General features: G+C 46.1%; 1 protein-coding gene across 1 annotated transcript; it reads left to right on the forward strand.

The window, feature by feature from the left end:
• Positions 1–8: 8 nt before the first annotated feature.
• Positions 9–20,774, forward strand: esyt1b (extended synaptotagmin-like protein 1b). Its single transcript, XM_084542661.1, has 51 exons — positions 9–1,133; positions 2,109–2,150; positions 3,459–3,593; positions 3,682–3,755; positions 3,857–3,929; positions 4,036–4,125; positions 4,296–4,351; positions 4,515–4,635; positions 4,730–4,906; positions 5,064–5,146; positions 5,339–5,387; positions 5,475–5,564; positions 5,689–5,784; positions 6,284–6,355; positions 6,441–6,527; positions 6,625–6,774; positions 6,897–7,010; positions 7,107–7,369; positions 7,452–7,500; positions 7,604–7,693; positions 7,784–7,879; positions 7,958–8,029; positions 8,135–8,221; positions 8,341–8,487; positions 9,062–9,168; positions 9,312–9,492; positions 9,615–9,791; positions 10,816–10,898; positions 11,098–11,146; positions 11,234–11,323; positions 11,469–11,564; positions 13,125–13,196; positions 13,521–13,607; positions 13,707–13,853; positions 13,942–14,078; positions 14,301–14,433; positions 14,515–14,609; positions 14,719–14,860; positions 15,612–15,788; positions 15,884–15,966; positions 16,423–16,471; positions 16,591–16,680; positions 16,848–16,943; positions 17,033–17,104; positions 17,196–17,282; positions 17,597–17,743; positions 18,387–18,520; positions 19,349–19,480; positions 19,577–19,679; positions 19,810–19,859; positions 20,032–20,774. Exons 1-51 carry the CDS (start codon positions 762–764, stop codon positions 20,057–20,059), a joined length of 5,529 nt encoding a protein of 1,842 aa, XP_084398787.1. The 5' UTR covers positions 9–761; the 3' UTR covers positions 20,060–20,774.
• The last annotated feature ends 769 nt before the right edge of the window (positions 20,775–21,543 follow it).

A 21,543-nucleotide genomic window follows, 5' to 3' on the forward strand; every position in this document is an offset into this window, starting at 1 on the left:
GTACGCCTTGCCTGGGGAAACGTGGTTTCATATTTCAAATGCTCCTGTTAACACTAGCATTGCTTGAACCGTCTGGGGAGGAGTCGAGGCTGTGTCAACTTGGATTATGACCGATGTTTTCCTCAGTGGCTTCACATCCGTGTGGGCACTGGGCCGTTTGGCCTAGTATAATCAGAGGGAGTAGGCATGTCCACGGCCTGTGCGCTCACTCCGGATTTAGGGATCGAGAGGAATGCCAAGTGTGCTGTTTTAAAATAAACAGGAGCAGCTGAACGTCTGTTGTAGTGGGTTAACAATTTGCCTGGGCTTCATAAAACAGATGAAATAGTTTATTTCTAATAATAATAACGAGCTGAGGAGAGTCTGGGGTATGCGTAATGCCGCAGTAATAACGGTAATAGATTGACGCAGCGCTTGAAAGAGTCAAGGATGCGTTTTTTGTCACTGTGGGCGTGTTTTCTGTTCTCTAACGGGACTACGTGAGGAGCAGAACTTGCAGTCGGTCGCTACTTCAGGACCAGATCATAATCAGGTCCCCGTCTAAATAAATCAGTCCGTTTTAATAGAGTTAAATCAGAAGAGAAGTCGTGGATTAGCTGCGCTGCGGGCGGAGTTCTCGTTCATCTCCGCGTTTGCTGAAACTATCCGGCGCGAGGCATGAAACGCGCCGTTAAGTAAGTTAACTACGCGGTTTTAATCGGGACATTTTCCATCCAGCGAAAGCCCTTTGAGTCTTCCCTTTGGATTCAGAAGGTTCCGCCATGCAGAGCGAGAAATCCGAGCCGAAGGAAACCAAGGGCGCCGAGTGTCCGAGCAGCAGCAGCGGCAGCAGCGAGGCCGAGAAGAAAGCTCTGGTCGTGCAGCCAGAAGCTTCCAAAACCAAGGGGATAAGCGCGGTCGCGGTGCTCTGGACGTTTGGGAAATGCCTGGGCGCCCTGCTCCCCGTCTACCTGGCCGGCTACTACCGGGTCAGCACCAGCCTCCTGGTGTGCGGCATGATGGTCTACACGGGATGGAAACATGCCCGAGAAGCCAAGGAGGCGCGCCTCAAGTCAGCCATACAGCTGCTCAACGACGAGGAGGAGTTCTTGTCAAGGAAAGTGTCCAAAATCAAGAGGGACCTTCCCGCATGGGTGAGAGGAGACCGCACAGCTGTCTGAGCGATTATTCCATCATTAAAAATACCTGTAATATACTAATGCACTAGTATTCTTCCTCAAGCCACTTTGACCTAGAGTAACCTCACATTATATACATCAGTGCATCATAATATCCTGCAAAGAATGCATCTAATAGTTGCTGATGAGGAATAATGGATTCAATATTACAATCAAAAACTATTTAACTGGTAAAGTGCAGGTCCTCATTGATACATGAATGCAACCAGGCGTGCAGAAATATTTGCATTTTACATCCTACACTATGTCCCTCCACCTTTTTCAGCTGCAAAGTTTTGCTGTGCGTGCGTTTGGATTTCAAGATCAAACTTGTCTAAAAGCACATCAGCCTATTCTCGGTGAACATCCAAGCCCCTAAAGTCTTTGTGCAGCTGCAACCGAAGGTGGCTGGAAAAATGTAATCCTGTAGGCTACGCACGCGTTCATGTCTGTAGGCAAAATGGAAGTCCCGTAAACCCACATGTGCAAATGTGTTTTGACATATACACTCAGTGTTTTCGACTCAGAACATTTGGCCACACCCAAATGAGGTTCCTGAGGGTTTCTATTTCAGTCAGTGATTTCAGAGATTGCGTGCCTAGCCAGACGGCACGCGTCTCCTCATTAGAATATGTGAAGTGCTGTCAGGGTTGTCTCTGATTCTGCTGAATATGAATGGGGGGTAACATCTCCAGCACTTATAACACAAAAGTATCCCCACACCTGACATTAATCCAAAGTAAAATCAGGTATCGTTCAAACTAGAGACAAGCTTTATCCACACTTTTGGATAAAGTTTTCTTTTGAAAAACCTGGTGAAAGAACATCAACTGTGTTACTGAGGACTTGTTCAGAGCTGCATCCTCTGTGACTGAGTCACTTCCTTATCCTGTTGTGTGTTTACCGGGACCTTTATTCAAGGTGTGCTTGCACTGTGTTTCTTTCCCTTAGGTGAACTTTCCAGATGTTGAGAAGGTTGAGTGGCTGAATAAGGTAAACTATCACATCTATCGCTTTCATCCTTCATGTCCAGTCCTCATTAAGCTCGGCAAACACACGTCCGCCCATTCAATAGCCCAGCTGTTGTGCCGAGTGACACTTGTTGGTGTGTGTTAGTGTTTAGTAGCTGGTGCTGGCTGATAGACGGTAGCGCTGCTGCTGCCGAGTTCCAGAAAAGGCCACACCCTCGATAGTGTGTCTGCAGAGAGCAAGCTCAGTGCCAGGCAGCCCTCTCAAGATGGAAGATGGAAAGACAAAACACATACAAATCAACCCCACAACTAAAAGACACGCGCTCCTGGTGATGTGACTCTAGGTCCAGAACTAGTGCAAGAGAAAACAAGGCTAATACCACATGTGGGGCAAATAGACCTGACATTGTTATGTGGATGAACACTAATACTCTACATATGCTCCATAAATATCCACCCCTGAAACAGAGCACTCACAAACGTCCATTCAAAGGGTTCTTTGTGAAAGCAGACCTTTTCTTACATGTGCTCGTTCAGCAGCACATCTAGGAATGTCTCAACTTTTCCATTCCGTCGCAGGCGACCCGGCTGAAAGGGAAGGTGGGGGGCTGGGGGAGGAGGAGGAGCTGCTCGGTCCCCGAAACTAAATAAAACTGCAGCTATCACCCCGCCCCCCCTTCCTCCTTCAGTCTACTTGCCCCCGGAGAAAAAGGCCCTAACAACAGAAATAAAAATAATCATGCAAACCACGAGATCTGGACCAGAGAGCAAACAAAGCGGAGATTTGAGATCGGCTACCGGAGGGGAGGGGAGGGGATGGGAGGGGTGAGGAGGGGTGGTCAGCAGTTTCCCTGATTGCTCGAGCTTCGTCCTCCACAGGATCAGGCATCTGATGACTCACTCCCCGCTTATGCCAGACTATAACCACTATAACCAACTTTGGGGCTTTTCACAAGCACACAAAGAGAAACGGCCTCTGCTTTCACATTCCTTCCCAGAAAGAATGGACGGAAGGCCAAATAAGTTTGTAGTCTCAGCACTGATAGTCGTAAAAAGTGTAAGAACGCTGCTACTGTACACGCAGAGCACTGTAATTCCCAGTGTGATACAGCAAATAATGCAGCCAGACAGCTGAAGAGGCTCAGCTCAGTCCAGCTGTCTCTGTCGTTCTTCTCATATCGCTTATGGAATCCGCGGCATCTCACACCGTTTTGTTGCTAAATAGCCAAAATGCCAGAGCCTTAGCCTGGTTGCACACTGCAGGCATGCACACACGCTGAATTTTCTGCTCCTTACACATAAAAGCATCTTCTCCGCGGCGGTCCGGCAGGTCTTGCAGCAGGTGTGGCCCTTCGTCGGCCAGTACCTCGAGAAGCTTCTGGTGGAGACCATCGCCCCGTCTATCCGGGCCTCGAGCACGCACCTCCAGACGCTCAGCTTCACCAAGGTGGACATGGGCGACAAGGTGAGGGTCACTGAGAGCTTAGCTTCACCATAACACGGCTGAAACGCTGCATGTCAGTGCAAACAAATGTGCTTTCCGTTCGTTTCAGGCCATGAAGGTCGTAGGGATCAAGGCCCACACGGAGAACGACAAGGGGCAAGTCCTGCTGGATCTGTATATCAGGTGACCGTTAACCCTTCGCACCTTTGAGTCACATTTTTATTAAAGCTTCTAGAAGGCGTTTCATTTTCGTTTGCTGACGTTTTCCTTTCTTGCGTCCTCAGCTACGTCGGCAACGTGGAGATCAACGTTGAAGTGAAAAGGTACTTCTGCAAAGCCGGAGTCAAAGGAATACAGGTGCGCCCTGACGTCAGCGTGCAAAGCATCATGTTCTTAAACCTTTAAGGATTGAATGAAACGCTCTGCCTCGTTTCACAAACATCCTTTGTGTCTCTGTCTTTAGCTTCATGGGATGATGCGGGTCATTCTGGAGCCTCTGATCGGAGATGTGCCCATAGTGGGCGCAGTCACGATGTTTTTCATCCGTCGGCCTGTAGGTCCATCCACTCTCACCTCTATTTGTCCCTTTCTTGCTAACCTCCTCCACCCCCACTCCTGCGACTATCACATGTCCAAATATTGCCCCGTATGCTTTTTATGCTATTGATTTCTCGTCAGTCCTGATTGATTTGCTCCACATTCTTCTGTCTTATCTCCTCCCAGAAACTGGACATCAACTGGACTGGACTGACTAATTTGTTGGACGTTCCTGGACTGAAGTGAGTCGTGGTGAAATTAGCCTCTCTTAGCTTTATTACGTTAGACATACCCACAGCCTGTTAAACACAGAACAGTGTAATACTGTGTGTGTTTCTTTATACAGTAAAGGGCAAAGTAGATCCACTGTTTCCTCTGAGACTGTTACTCCCTCCTTCGTTGCAGCGTCATGTCCGACAGCATGATCATGGACGCCATTGCCGCGTTCCTGGTGCTGCCCAACCGCCTGGTCGTCCCTCTGGTTCCCGGCCTGCACGTGGCCCACCTGCGCTCTCCTTTGCCCAGGGTGAAGACTCAGCGTTCTCCCTGCAGATTGAGAACATCACATTAGAATATCACAAACTCAGAAAACAACTCTCTTGTTTGTTTTTTTGCCTCAGGGTGTGGTACGAATCCACCTGCTGGAGGCGCAGCAGCTGGCGGCCAAGGACAACTACGTGAAGGGGGTCATGGCCGGCTTGTCGGACCCGTATGCCATCCTGAGGGTGGGCCCTCAGACCTTCACCTCCAAGCACATCGACAACACAGACTCTCCCAAGTGGGGAGAGGTGTACGAGGTGAGGAGGAACGGGCGTTTTGTGTGTTTTTCGGCAGTGTGTATAAAATCATCTTTGATTTGTTGTGCTGATAGGCGATCATTTTTCATTCATGAGGCCAGACACATCTTCCCTGCATATCAGCCTTCATGTCCGTTATGTGTGTCCTGTACGTCAGGTTATAGTCCATGAAGTGCCTGGTCAGGAGCTGGAGGTGGAGGTATATGACAAAGACCCAGACCAGGATGATTTCCTGGGCAGGTACATGCACATAATTCACGTCTGTCTTTTACATTTGTCACTTTTCACCCGTCACTCGTCACCTTACGCGAAAAGTTCGTAATCTTGTAGAGTATATTTATAATTTTTTGTTATTGTTAACGGTACAGAATCTGATTTCTGCGCTGATGATCCTCTTTATCTTTTATCTTCTAATAATTCTCCTCCACGCAGGACCAAACTGGATTTGGGCATTGTGAAGAAATCCATACTTGTGGATGATGTAAGTGAAAAAAGCCGTTATCGTCTTAGCCACAGATTAGAACATGCAACATGTTTCTAACTCTGAATTTCTGTCTTTTTTCCCCAGTGGTTCAATTTGAAAGATACTCCATCTGGACGTGTTCATTTCAAACTGGAGTGGTTGTCTTTGCTGCCGAACACCGATCGACTTGAGCAGGTTAGAGTCTTATTCTCCTGTGTATAATATTATGATGGTTGTCGTTGGTGTGTGTTAATCTGCAGTCTGTTTTTATTAACAGTAAGAATAAAAACTTAATCTCTGTCTTCAATTCTGATCCCAGACCCTAAAGAGGAACGAAAGCGTCACCACGAAGGCTGCCGATCCCCCTTCATCAGCCATCTTGGTTGTATATCTGGACAAGGCTGAGGCACTTCCTGTGAGTCACATATCTACCCTCCCCGTGCCCACATTCGTGCTTGGCTCAGAGCTGCATCCTGTCTGTGGTTGTGGCTGAGCTGTAACTGCCATCCGTTTCACTTTTTTTGTTGCCTTGTGGTCCGAACCCCGTTCACGCTATGCTCCTACGGATGCGTTTATCTAACGTTAGCCGAGCTTGTCAAACACACCTTTTTTTACTGTTCTCTTTTTCCCTTGTTTGTAGCGAACACAAAAGGGAACAGTAGTTACAGAGGCACTGGTGTGAAACCCAGTGCTTGTGGTTTTTAACTGTGTAGATTCATACTTCCTGATTATGCCAAGCGGCATGCTGCTTCCTTTCAGCTGTTTGTGCTGTTGCTACGGTAACCTCATATACACGGTTATTCACACCGGCCTCGTGTTGTCAGGATGGCAGATAAGTCTGTTTATCGCTCGGCTCTTGGTCGCGGGACGTCATAGTTCGCATGCCTCACCGTGTATTCATGTTTGTCTCTTAGATGAAGAAGGGAAATAAAGAACCCAACCCCATGGTGCAGGTGTCCGTGCAGGACATCACTAAAGAGAGCAAGGTATACCAAAGCAGATTAAAATACAGTAGATGGTGTTTTTTTGAGTTTCATCTTTTTTTTGTAAACGCACGATTCTTGTCTTCAGACTTGTTACACGACCGTTAACCCGGAGTGGGAGGACGCTTTCACCTTCTTCATCCACGATCCCCGCAAGCAGGACATAGACATTCAGGTAAACGGCCCGTAAGACGAAGTGTTGCACGCTGGAGGTGTGTGTGTGTGCTTCGCGGTCTGATGTTCTGCTGTGGTTCTGGCTTTCCTCGGCTCAGGTGAAGGATGCCGACCGCGTGCAGGCGTTGGGCAGTCTGACCATCCCCTTGTCCCGTCTGCTGTCGAATGCCAATCTCTCTCTGGACCAGTGGTTCCAGCTGGACAACTCGGGACCGGCCAGTCGCGTCTATATAAACGCAATTCTCAGGGTAAAATGGCAGCTTTAACTCCACACTGCATATCTGGTAATATAGAGAAATAAAGGAGGAACATGACTACAGGATTAAACTGGAGTTCTGTTCTTCACCTCCCATCTTCCGCTTCAACGTAGGTCCTGTGGTTAGATGAGGAACGCATTTCATCGGATGAGTCGTCCACTCTGGCAGCTGCACCGTCCAAGCAGCTGTCCCAGCACACCTCCCCCCATCCCAGCTTTGCCACGGAGGTAAAAAAAACGGAGGACATGTTTCGAAACGTCTTAAGCTTTCTCGCGCATGCTTTATTTATTTTAAGCATTATTTATTTATTTATTCATTTTCAGGGGCTGCTGCGAATTCACCTGCTGGCAGGACAGAATCTGGTCCCGAAGGACAACATGATGGGAGGGATGGTGAAAGGCAAGAGCGACCCGTACGTCAAGATCAACATCGGGGGCGAAACGTTCACCAGTCACGTCATCAAGAGCAACCTGAACCCCACCTGGAATGAGATGTATGAGGTGGTTTTAACCCAGCTTCCGGGACAGGAGCTGCACGTGGAGGTGTTTGATAAAGACATGGACATGAAGGATGACTTCATGGGCAGGTGACTGGGTGTAATTTAATTACCACATGTGCTGATTCTATTCTAGAGGATGCATCCTGATCTAATTTTTCTTGACTAACAGGCTGAAGGTCAGTCTGAAGGACATCATTGCATCCCAGTACACTGATCAGGTGAGCAGGAGCTGCTTTTGATGACTTATACTCATATCTATGAATGCAAATTAGCCCATACTCGGCCAGAACACTCTCAAAATGTTTTCAACTACTTTCCCAGTGGTACAATCTCAGTGATGTGAAGTCGGGTCGGGTTCACCTGGTGCTGGAGTGTGTTCCTACGTCCTCAGAGCCAGACAGACTGGAGCAGGTCGGTGTTTTTTAAAATCAACCCATGAGTAAAAGGACTCTTTCAGGAGGTTTGATTCATATTCTTTGCGGTTCTTTCCTGCATCTTTAGGTTCTTCACTTCCACTCCAGACAGTCCTACCAGAATAAAGCAGTTCCCTCTGCAGGCCTACTCTTTGTGTACGTGGAGCAGGCTGATGGCTTACCGGTGAGTCTTTTAAAACCGCTGTGAAGTATAAATGAGCAGGATTAACAGTTAAATTTTCAACTTGTTGTCTCTCTGCAGGTGAAGAAAAGTGGAAAAGATCCAAAAGTGGGTGCGGAGATTACTCTTGGAGAAACATCTCATAAAACTACCGTAAGAGTTCTGCGTTTTGAGAATACTGGTTGATGTTAATTCTAAGAGTGCCAAAGTCCCGTATGTGTCAGTGATGCTGGCTTGACACTTGAGTCTCTTCTGAAGGTGTGTGAACGCACAACGTCCCCCCGCTGGAACGAGGCATTCTACTTCCCGGTTCGTGACCCCAGAGAGGATATTCTGGTCATTAAGGTGAGACGGCTTCAGTGGTGGAACAAAATAGGCGTCATAACCCATCATACGGACAGAAATAGTGGCGTCGCTCTTTTATAATTACTCCTCTGTTGACATTCAGCATTGTGTTTTCCCAGTTCTCCCACACCTGGACTCTGCCCATCGGCTCCCTGGTTGTTCCCATTAGAGAGCTTCTTTCTGAACCGGAGCTGGTTCTGGATCAGTGGTTCCATCTGGATGGAGCGTCACCTGAGAGTCAGGTTCTTCTGAGGGCCGAACTCAAGGTAGGATAACCTCCGTCTGTTGAATGATATTTAGTACATTTTTTTTTGCCGTTCCTTAAATTTGTATTGTTATATACACCGATCAGCCACAACATTAAAACCACTGACAGGAGAAGTAAATAACACTGACCATCTTGGGACAATTCAATGTTCTGCTGGGTAGCACCCACCTAAACCAGGCACCCCCACCCCATAGCAATGACACTCTTTGAGGGCAGCAGCAGGATACAGGAACAACAAAAAACATGAAGAACAGCACAAGGTGTTGACCTGGCATCCAAGATCCTGATCAAGTATCTGTGGGATGATCCACAGAGGCCCCTCCCCTCAAAGCCCCCCCCCCCCCCCCCACTAACAACATCCTGTTGCCAGACACCACAGGACACCCTCAGAAGGCCCATGTCCATTCTCTGATGAGTCACAACTGTTTTGGAGGCACAAGGGAGACCTACACAATATTAGGAAGGTGGTCATAATGTTATGCCTGATTGGTGTAGATGCTCTTTTGCGGAATCTGGGCTGTTGTAACGCTGACCTTCAAGGTGAAATAATAATCATATCAACTCAATTGCAGATGCTGATTCCCACCAAATGTCCCGGTGCCGTTGATAAGCCAAAGGTCACTTCAAAACCAGACCCTCCAACTCCTCAGCGAAAGCCGGAGACAGACACTGTGCTCAGGTGAGATACTGTTAATACAGTATACCTTTTTCTCAGTATCTCTTATCTCTTAACAATTGTGGATTGTTTCTGAACGTCACGCTGCTCACTTGTGCCTTAAATTGCCCCGCCCGCGGATGTATAAATCTGAATTTCTGCTTTAGGTCCAGCTCGGTGGACGTTCCTCCTGTGGAGACCATTGTCTCCTCAGAGATTTCGCATGAAGAGGACGTTAGCGTAAAGGAAAAGGTAGCCGACGTGGCTGAAGAAAAGGTGGAGGAACCACCGACTCCCGCCATAACGCAGCCTCCTCATAGCTCTCCAGACATCAGCTTTGCCAGTGAGGTAACACCGCTAAATAGTGATCTGTAGCAGCAGACACAAGAAACGGGGCAAAGCAAGCTCCAGTTTAATAAAAGACAATATAAAGACAAATTTCTCCCCTCCCTCCCCTTCCTTACTTGCAGGGGCTGCTGAGAATCATCCTGCTGGAGGCCCAGAGTCTGGTTGCCAAAGATAACATGATGGGCGGCATGGTGAAGGGCAAGAGTGACCCGTACGCCAAGATCACTGTCGGAGAGGTTGTGTTTAAGAGTCACGTGGTGAAGGAGAATCTCAACCCAGTCTGGAATGAGATGTATGAGGTGTGTATGAGAGGCAGATCATTTGAGACATAAGGCTCATTTAAGGTACTGCGGGACATAACCTACGTACGTAGCCTTCACCGGTGCGAGACATTTATACTTGTGCGCTCGTCAGTCTGGCTCACTCTGTAAAACACCACCCAAACGCTGGTCTTACGCTAGGGTTAACTTTTGTTTCTACTCCCTGTTTCACAGAAGTCGAGTCATACAAATGCTTGTACCTTCAATCCTCCTCAGTTAATCTTTCCTTCCTTTTCCACGTGTTCTATTTTTTTGATCCAAGACAGTCAAATCAAAAATTGCGAAGATGGAGAAGCAACCGGAAATTCTAAAGCCGAAGCACGGCGCTACCAAGCGGACCAATCCCTACTCTTGCAGTCTGCATCGCTGCAATGTGTAGTTACATTTTTGGGGATGTGCACGTTGGCTACGGTGTTAGGGTCTAGGTTGACGTCGTAGCTAGGGCGTCAAATTGACGAAGAAGTGTCCATGTACTTTTAAAGGCTCATTTAAGGTAGAAACTACCTACTGTAACCTACCTACGTAGCCTACGCCAGTGCTAGCTATTTATACTTGTGCGATCCACCCAAATGCTAGTTGGCGCTGTGTCTGTTTTTGCCAGTCGGGTTCATTTTTGTTTCTACTTCCTGCTTCACTTTCAACAATGGCAACTGAAACTTTCACAAAAATATTGCAGAAGATGAGTCATAGAAATGTTTGTATTTCCGAACCTCCTCAGTTAGCCTTTCCTCCACGTGTTCCATCTTTATTGATCCAAAACAATCAATCTGAAAATTGATTGTCGAAAATACTAAAGTGGAAACTACCAGCTACTACCAAGTGGACCAATCGCAGCTCGCCGCGGTGCGTAGTTACTTTTCTGGGGAGGTTCACGTCTACGGCTACGGCGTCTGCTCTGCACTGTCGCTGTAGCTATGCCGTCAAATTGACGCTGAAGTCTGAACCGCCTATTAGTGTCAACCTGCTCATTATCATGTTATGATCACTGTTGTTGTTCCCTCAGGTGGTGCTGAGGCCTCAGTCGGGACAGGAGGTGCAGGTGGAGCTGTATGACAAAGACATGGACAAAGATGATTTCCTGGGCAGGTGAGGAATAATTTGATCAGCAACGACTCGGAGGCTTCTCATCCTTCCTGCCTCAGCTTAATCTTCTGGAAATAAATGTGTTTACTAAATGTAGTTAAGACTGTATGTTATGATATCCTTTATATCATTTAGTGTTCCTAAACTGATAATACATCAGAATTTATTCTCATATCTCATTGTGCATTTTCTTCTTCAACAGATTCAAAATCAGTGTGGTGGACGTAATCTCTTCCCAGTTCAAAGACGAGGTGGGTATCCTGTCTGCTCTGTGTCTACTTGTGTTCCCCTGGTGTAATTATACTCTGTGATTCAGCGAGTGTACCCCTCTGTTCCAGTGGTACACCCTGACCGACGTGAAGTCTGGCCGCGTCCGTCTGATAATGGAGTGGGTTCCGGCCGTGTCCCATAACGACACCTTGGACGAAGTCAGTGCAAATTTATATCATTTGCTAATGTTTCTCCTCCGCATCTCCTCCACATCCGCACCGTTCTCCTCTCGTTGCTGATTCACTGCCCTCATATCGATGCTGAGTCACTCTAATGTATTTTTCATTGGACTGTTTGCTGCAGGTGATGCTGCTGAGGTCTCTCCAGTCCTACCAGAACAAGGCTATTCCCTCTGCAGCGCTGCTTTTTGTTTATGTGGACAGAGCACAGTCATTGCCTGTGAGTACCTTGTAATTTCGTGCGCTGGAAAACACAGTAATAAGCGTGTCGTCTTGGACTTAAAGGATCATTCTAGCATTTTGTGTCTAGATATTTAATAGGCACCAAACTGTGGCTACCACCAAACGTCTGAGATGGGGCGTGTGTCTGCCGTCGCCTTAAAGCACATGCTCAGATTATTACAGGTGCAGCAACATTCAGCTCAATGTACACCGATCAGCCACAACATTAGGACCACGGACTGGAGAAGTGAATAACACTGACCATCTTGTGACAATTCAGTGTTCTGCTGGGAAAAATTTGGACCTCACATTCATTCATGTAGATGTACTTAGACATGTAGCACCCACCTAGACCAGACCAGGCACCCCCCACCCTACAGCAATGACACTCCTTGATGGCAGCAGCCATCCCCAGCGGGATGCAGCCTGACACAGACACAAAAATGGTTTAGGAGCAACTAAAAAAAACATGAAGAACAGCACAAGGTGTTGACCTGGCCTCCAAATTCACTAGATCCCAAACTGATCAAGGATCTGTGGGATGATCCACAGAGGCCGAACCCTTCAAAGGCCCCCACTAGACACCACAGGACACCCTCAGAAGGCCCATGTCCATTCTCTGAGGAGTCCCAACTGTTTTGAAAGGCACAAGGGGAGACCTGCACAATATTAGGAAGGTGGTCATAATGTTATGCCTCATTGGTGTATGTCTGACAGGCCACAGCTCTTGCTTAAGGAGAAATCTCGTGCCTCGATCGGAGTAAGAGAGAGCCTTCTAGGGAAGAGTAAGGTTACAGAGTTGAGAAACAGAAAAGTGCTGTTACGTAAAAAGGTTAAGAAAAGGAAAAATGGTTTTGGTTTTAAAATTGTGGCAACAAAATGGCCAACCTGAAATTGCAGCTAGTTCTACTACAAATGGATGCCAGCCATCCCTGTCAGTGCACCGCGACTCGCAGCCCATTGTGTTCCTTAAGAGCTTTTTTGACCAGACCACTGCTGCCACTCAGATAGGAGAAGAAACACTTCACCAAAACACCATTCCCTGAAGAAAAAGCCCTCTCAAAGAAACCTGCCGCAGACAGAGTGGAGGAAATTTGTTAGAAGCAAAGCAAACTAGACTATCTGTGTTGTAAGCCAATCCATAATGTTGTTGGACACTTACAATCTGAGCCTGTCGGGGAAAGAAATCGCACTTTAAGTGGACAGATAGCTCATTTGATTACGTATGCAGCTGTTTACTGGTCGCTCTTTATGGCGTCGTTCTTCTTCACTGTTGAACCAACTCCGAACATGTTTGTCCCTATTATTTATTCAGATGCGAACAGATGTAAAAATATGGGGGGCCAGGTTTATGGACAGACGGAAAAAAAGAAAGACTGAGTAACAGCTGCTGTTTGCTGACTAACAGTCATTCCTATCATGAAGCAACGGTGTGAATCACTCATTTATTTTTAAAGGAAGCGTTGGGTCTCAAACTATTCAATACAAAACCGTACAAAGTGGAAAACTGGGTTTGTCACAGCTACTCTAATAATGGTACGTGTCTTTCTGTGTCCAGTTCAAGAAAAGTGGAAAGGAGCCCAAGGCCGGAGCTGAGCTTGTGTTTGGTGACACATCCTACAAAACCAAGGTATGACGTGGATTATGCAGACGTGGAAATTGCTAGATATGGCAATTTAGGGCTGCAGTTAGTATTTAGTTTTATCATAACAATGGTTGATCCATTAGTTTTTGGATTATTAGTCTCTGTCTCAACTAACCAGGAGGTCATTGGCTGTTTGTAAGATGCTACACTTTGGCTCCCCCCAGTGGTAGTATCTCAAAAGACATGAGGTTTGGCAAGAATGAATGCCAATAACCCCAGCGTTCAAGAAGTGCAATATTTAAAGTATATCCTTGTTATTTAATGACCACATCTGTTCATTAACCTCCTCTACCCCTTTCCTCTGTGCAGGTATGTGATCGCTCCAGGTCACCCCAGTGGAACGAGGCGTTCCACTTCTTGGTCCGCGACCCCAGAGAGGAGATGCTCATAGTGAAGGTGCCTGCACCGAATACCTCACGATATTTAACAAACCAGCGTTCGAAACCGTCTGCCGTCACAGGATCATAGTAAACACGCGTGTCCTTGTGTCTGTAGCTGTCCAGTGCGTGGGATCAGCCGATGGGGTCGCTGGTCCTGCCCGTGCGAGAGCTGCTCTCCGAGCCGCAGCTGGTCCTGGACCAGTGGATGCACCTGGACGGGGCGTTGCCTGAAAGTGAGATTCTCCTGAGGGCTGAACTCAAGGTATGACAATATGCACGCACACACACAGTGGGTTAGAGATGTTGTGATTGAAAATAGAGAAATTGAACCGGTAACTTGTTGTTGGTAGATCCTTGACTCGAGGATGGCTGAGGTGCCACAGCCAACTGCAACGGGATCAAAAAAAGAAGAGATGATCACCACCGCTGAAAAGACGCTCAGAGCAGCAAGTGGGGAGCCGAAAATCTCCGAGCCGCCAAAGCATGAGTGAGTTGTTTGCGACGATGATTTATATTTGAGTAGTCTAACACAAAAACGTGCAGTAAGTAAACGTCCTACAGGTTTAAATGCATTAAATTTACGTTTAAAACGGAAACAAGCACTAAAGTGTCTGTGCATGAGGGAAGGATTTACAGCCAAGTGAAGCTGTCCGGTTAGTTCCTGTCCCGTCTGGCTGTCATGTTTCCTAAGAGCAGCTTGTGTTTTCAGGTCTGTCGCGGTGTCAAAACAACCCGAAGCACCAGAAGCAGATCCTCCACCTGCCACAGAAGAGATGACTGCTGCCGAACCGGCTGCCACTCACGCTGCACCTGAGACAATCCCTGCTGCTGCTGCTGCTGCTGTAAGTCACGTCACATAAAAGTCAAGTTGTCTTTACGTCCGAGCTATTTCCACCTTCTTTACTTTTATTTTTTTCTCTCAGCTGGTGGAAGAATCAACAGGTGAAGACGAGGATCTCGCCCAGCAGCAACAACGCACGGCTGGTCGAGGAGAGTTTGATCCGCAGCAAACGAAGAGGTCAGCTCCACATCGCAATAAATACAGCCATATTTCTTTTGGCTTAAAATAAATTATGAACTGGGAGATAATTTGTGCGACAACTCCGTGTCTTTGTGTGCGAATGTAGCGCCGGTTTGGACGACCTCGCCCACGCCACGGTGACCGGTCTACCCACTGACACTGTGAAGCCGGCGGAGACCACAGAAGTCCCCAAAGCGGGCCAAGTTCTTCCACCACACACAACCCCGAGCCAGGACTTTGGTAAAGAGGTGGGTTTGAGTTATGGTTTTGGTGAGAATCGCTGTGGCTGTTTCCACCAGCTCTCTGCCAAAGTAAATATAAAACGGGGGAATTTTTCATCGCTAATGCTGTGAAATGCTTAGAAACAGTAATGTTTATCAAAGCTGTGCGTCTGAGAATGTGTCACTTTGTTCCCACGGTCATTTCATGGTGACCTGTAAATAGCCCTCCGTGTCTTTTTTTGCCCAAACACCAAGAATGTTCCACATCCTCTTGTTTTAAAATATCGAGTTGTGACGGGATGATTCCAGCTTCCTCTGCTGTTTCTGTGGATCTGGTGTGGAGTCTGTTGAATGTGGCCGGCCTGTATGAAAAAGAAGGACTTCCTGACACAGAATGTTGTTAGTGGGGGAGACCTTTGGGTCCTATGGGTTGAGGGGAGGGGCCTCTGTGGATCATCCCACAGACACTCGATCAGTTTGGGATCTAGTGAATTTGGAGGCCAGGTTTGTGTGTGTGCATCCTGCTGGGGATGGCTGCTGCCATCAAGGAGTGTCATTGCTATGGGGTGGGGGTGCCTGGTCTGGTCTAGGTGGGTGCTACATGTCTAAGTAACATCCACATGAATGAATGCCAGGTCCAAAAGTTTCCCAGCAGAACATTGAATTGTCACAAGATGGTCAATGTTATTTACTTCCACTAATAATGTTATGCCTGATCGGCGTATCTCACTCTAGGACTTCCTGTATATTTTCTAACACTCCTGTCTTCCTCCTGTAGGGGCTGCTGAGGATTCACTTGCTGGAAGCCCAGAATCTAGTTGCAAAGGATAACCTGATGGGCGGCATGGTGAAGGGCAAGAGTGACCCCTACGTGAAGATCAACGTAGGGGGGGTCAACTTTAAGAGTCAAGTTATCAAAGAGAATCTGAACCCAACATGGAACGAAATGTATGAGGTACGAAGCTTTTAGCTGAACCTGTTATTATATATTGTTTGGATTTCACTGTATCCACATTATTATAATTTTTATTTTTTATTTTTTTTTAACAGGTTGTCCTGAATGGGCGCAGCGTCCAGGAGATCAAGCTTGAGGCGTTTGATAAGGATTTGGATTCTGATGACTTCCTGGGAAGGTGTGTGTCATGTGCATATAAATCAGTAGTGGTAAATCAGTCGTCCATACACGGACCTAGAGAAGACAAGCTGCACAGCTGCAAAGTAAAAAATGGAACAGTGCACAATATGTACAAAAATCATGCGATGAATGTTCAAACTGTCTATGAAGGACAGAAACAAGGCTGCATGAATGAAGTGGATAAAGTGCAAACAGGGTGAGGTTAAACGGAAGTAAACAGGATTATATATTTAACTGTTATTGCAGAGGTAGTATGCATAATAAATGATAATAAATCACAACAGGAGACAGCTGCAAAAAAGGTACTTTAAAAGGTGCTAAAAAAAATAAAGAAGTACACTAGAGGATTGTCCTTAAACTGCTCTAATATGTATTTTGTCAAAAGTAGACTTCCCTCATATGAAGTTAAACCCTTGTTGTTGTTGTTGTTTACTGCCTGTTCTTCTGTCCACAGATTCAGCATTAAGCTAAATGAGGTCATCAGATCACAGTACACAGATCAGGTTAGTCAACAACTCATAATCTCAAGTTGCACCATGTGATTTCTGAACTCTGTCCCGTGTTATTTCCTCATGCCAAGGGCGTGCCGCTGCTGCTCTAACCGCCGCTGTCTCTGTTGCAGTGGTTCACTCTGAATGACGTGAAGTCTGGGCGAGTTCACCTGATACTGGAATGGGTCCCTACGGTGTCCAGTTCGGCCAGACTCGACCAGGTTGTCCCCTTTGTCCTCCACCTCCTTTACTTAAACAGGGCGTTTTGAAATGCCTCTATAATCCTTGATAATGCCGTTGGATTGAATCCATCATCCGAGTCACGCTACTGTTCACACTGCGACATACAGTAATTATCAGGCCTAACTGCTCGTGCTCCAACTCACAGGTGCTGCAGCTTCAGTCTCTCCAGTCGTATCAGAACAAAGCGGTGCCTTCTGCAGCTTTGCTCTTCGTCCATATCGAGGCTGCACATGCGTTACCTGTAAGTGACCTGCTGGAGATTTACATGCTGCACTGTAGTTCCATTCCTTACAACAATACATCTTGAACACTTCTCTTTTTACTGCTCAGCTGAAGAAGAGTGGAAAAGAACCCAAAGCAGGAGCCGAGCTCGTTCTGGGCGAAACGACTTACAAAACCAAAGTGAGACTCTCGACGCATGATGCTCCGTGCCTCGGTGTCACGAATACGTTGTTGTACTGTAAATAACTTCGTTTTCACTGTACCTCCTCAGCTGTGCGAGCGCACTGCCAGTCCTCAGTGGAACGAGTCTTTCTACTTCCTGGTCCATGACCCGAAACAGCAGATGCTGGTGGTGAAGGCAAGGGACTTGTTTACATCTGTTTGTTTGCAGAATCTGCACTTGTGCTCTTATAGAACTTTTTCACAGCAGACATTTCGATTTCTCACACTAGGAAGTCACAGATGGAAATAAAGACGTTATGGATTATTCAGTTTCCTAGGAAAAAGCAGCATCTCTCTTACTAAGAGGATTGCAGCCATCCCTGTGCTACTCCTTCTGTAACTTGTGCTAATGTCTGCTGTGAAAAATGTACATTGCATCCATTTGTAGATGCAGCAGTAACAGAGTTAATGTTGGAGTGACACATTTCATCCTCCATTCCTGCATTGCAGTTGTCCAGCGGCTGGGACCAGCCAATGGGATCTCTGGTGGTTACCGTCAGGGAGCTGCTCGCAGAGCCGCAGCTGGTCCTGGATCAGTGGTTCCATCTGGACGGAGCGTTGCCCGACAGTCAGATCCTGCTAAGGGCTGAACTCAAGGTGATCATTTCTGACATAAAGATAGAAGCTATATTGTGTGTGTTGCAGCCATAGACTGTATATAAATATACACACACTTCCTTGCATTGGTCAAACTGACGCTAGTTTCCTGGGGATACGGGCGGCGGTGAGTTTGGAGTCTACACAGTACGGCCCGAGAGTAGCCACGCGCAGTCGCGTTATCGACATGACCCGCCCACACTTCCTCTCGACTAGTCTCTTGCGTTTTCGTTTAATTAATACTACGCTCTGCTCTACCTCCACCAGTTACAAGGAAATGTTGGATTATACATTGTACTTATGTATTTTTTTTATGTATTTCAATTCTTGCGGTCCTGTGGGATTGCCATGGCAACTGGTAGTCACCATGATGTCACATCCTGTTTCTATAGCGTCAAATAACTAACTAAAACAAAACTTATCCCAGAACAGAATAGATTGACGCATATTTTATTGTTTTAATTCAGCCACAGTCCTATCCACTAACATGGAGGGGGTGGAGCTTATGACCTATACTGTAGTCAGACACTAGGGGGAGCTCTACTTGCTTTGGCTTCACTTCTGAGGAGCTGTTCGGTCGTCCATCTTTATTTACAGTCTATGGTTTCAGATAATTAATACCGACTCTTGCTCCTTTTCACAGATTCTGGATTCCAAAATGGTGGACATGATCAGTGCGGGGACTGTGCCCTGCGGATCTGGAAACGGACAGGTGAAGCTATCCCTTTCGTATGCCTCCCAAGACAGAAAGCTCACCGTCATCATCCATGCCTGCAGGTGTGTGCATCAAAACACACTCTCAGTTGCAACGTTTTCATTTGCTTACAACAGAGAGTATTTAGAGCTCAAACACTGAAGTTTGTCTCATTTTCACAAATTGGATAATGAGTCCTTTGACTAATGTGGGTGTTGCAAAAGAAAGTCAGCATACACTGATATAAACGTCAGTGTGTGACTCTCTTCTGCCAGTTATTGTGAAGATGTGTCCAGCCACAATTACTGCGTGTGAAAGTCAATAGAGTTGAGTTTAATAACAAAGCTCAGCTGGGATGTAAATCCCAGAGCAAAAAACAAAAATGCAAAAAGTGCAGGAGAAACAAAAGAAAACACAACGGGCCACAAGGGCAGGAATCTGGCTCTCTCTGGGAGGCAGTGGAAAAGTTCAGTGTTTGCAAAAGAGAAACCCACAAAGGCGCAAGGCAAGCTGGCACAAACCATAACATGTGGAATGATCTGGCACTGGAGTGAAGCCATGGCCAGCCCTTTAAAGAGTGTTGATTGATAACTGGCTGCAGCTGAGTCAGGTGCTCCCGCCCAGGTGAGCCTAATGAGGGAGAGAGAGAGAGAGAGAGTGCAGGGAAAGAACAAAAATAGCATCAGCACTGGAAACCCAGGACCACAACAGTTATAGTAAAACTGAAGAAGATCAGCTTTAAGAAAAAACTACAGAGTAAAGAACATGGTGATGATGTCTCAAATAACCCATGAGCGATACACACTATAGCACGTTGCACTGTACTGTACAATCAGAGTTACACTTCTTGAATATAATATAATCTCCTAAATTTCATTTTTTAATCTTTTCTTTCTTCTCTCTGCACCCAGAGGTCTTCTCTCACAGGGTAAGGACGGCGTAGACAGCTACGTGTCCCTCATGCTCCTCCCAGACAAAAGCAAGGCCACCAAGAGAAAGACAGCGGTCAAGAAAAAGGACCTTAATCCAGAATACAATGAAAGGTAAATTCACTTTACTGTCTCTGTGTTTCTGTTAATGTTTTATTTTCCTTTTTATATCCCTCTTGTTTACGGCTCATGTTGTGATTGTCTTTTAAGGTTTGAGTATGACCTGCCTGCGGAGGAGGCAAGGTTCAGGCGCCTCAGTGTATCAGTGAAGAATAACTCGGCCTCATTCAGGAGCAAAGACGTGATTGGACAGGTCGGTCCAAAGCCGTACTCCACCTGCACCTCTGTTAACGGCTCACACTCATATGTCTGGCCACGGTTTGCTCAGCACTCACACTCGCATTCCCAACATGAAACTAAAAGATGACATTTCTGTTCTTCAGGTCCTGATCGAGTTGGCCCAGGTTGACCTGAAGTCTGGTGTCACAGAATGGTGAGCAGCGCAGAGCAGGCTGGACTCGCGTCAGGCTTTTTGTGAAAGTGCAGCACTGCATGAGATATTTAGCATCAAAACACTTAACCCTGCGCTCAGCTGAAAAGTGGCTGCAAAAACGCAGCAGTTTCCTAAATGATCAATCATTGAACTGCGCGTTTTTTTTTTCCAGGTTCACTCTGAGAGACGAGGCTGAATAGACGCCGTGCTCGCTGCCGTCGCGCCAGAGACGATGATTACTCATCGCTCAACCCGGCGCTGCTGCTACTCACACCGATGCCTTCTCCTTCCCACTTCTACATTCAGGGCCACTGTAGCAGCCCTACCTACATCCACCCAGCTGTCTGTGTATTAATTATCATATATAGAATAGAAGTGGACTGCACTGTTTATTCACACACGCACACCAAAGACGAGAAGGCCTAAGTAGCTGAGATGAGGACAAAGTGCACGTAAGTCATGATTGAAGGTCACATTTCTACATGAAGGAATTTAACGACTGAGTAGAGGAAGTGAAAGATGAACACGGCCGGGGAGAATGAAGTCATATTTTATTGCTTTGTTTGAGCTGCTTCTTGTTGTTTTGAATCTGAGTGCATCTTGTTTGAAGTGTAGTAACATGTTTCTTTTAGATTTTTTTTACGTATCATTCATCACTGTTAACACCACTTCAGTATCTAGGATTTGGTTTGACGGCAGGCTTACGTTGGTATTCGTATTTTGTTTTTTTTGTTACAGCACTTTGCCATGACAGTGCCTTTGGAAATACTTTTCTATGTTTATTGTTTACGCATACATTTTATTACGTACATCACCATTATGGAAGGATTTTGTGTATATTTGCAAAGATTGCAGGTCAGATCGGATACTGCTTGTCAAAGGGTGGCAAGAAAAATAAACGGATTTTGCACTTCTCGCTTTGTGTGTTTGTGGATTAATTTATGGGGTTATAAAAAACAATCTTTTTTGTGTGTATATTATTCCAATTTTTACTGTCTTTTCTACATTTGCATCGTTTCCTTTCATTGTTGCTGTCACCGACTATGATCTACGTTATGAAGAAATCTCTCCGCCGCCAATTTAATCTAAAAAAAAAAAAGTAATTTGTGGTACTTCACAATGCAAACAACACAAAACTTTGGAGATGTGTGTTTCTTATAAAATGGAAAAAAAAATTCTTGCCTGTTACCGCGGTGTAAAAATAGACATACATAAACTACCTGAGGGAAATGTGTGAGTAATTACCACAATTTATTATCTACTTATACTTGGGTAAAGTATAACTGAGGTACTTCATTTACTTGGGTATCTCCATGTTATGGCACTTTCTACTCCACTACAGTTGTTTACAGAAAATGCCGCCCAAAAAATAGGAACAGGTTTGATTGCTCAACCCCCTCAGATTTATCTGCTACAACAATAACGTGCAGATTACACACTAATGTTTCACCATTAATAACCTAACAACATACAGCATCAGTTTTCAGGACCAAACAAGTATCCTACTTCACTTTTATACTTTACAAACTTCACTTGCTGCCAATATTCACCTTTATACCTGATTTGTCATGCAGGACTCTGATACTTGTAATTTGCAGTAGTGGTACTTTTATTTAAGTAAAGGATCTGAAAATATCAGTTTATTGACTGAAGATGAAAGAATAGTTTTTTATTTAGGTGTCCA

This window comes from Chelon labrosus (assembly GCF_963514085.1).
Source record: "Chelon labrosus genome assembly, chromosome: 4".
NCBI lineage: Eukaryota > Metazoa > Chordata > Actinopteri > Mugiliformes > Mugilidae > Chelon > Chelon labrosus.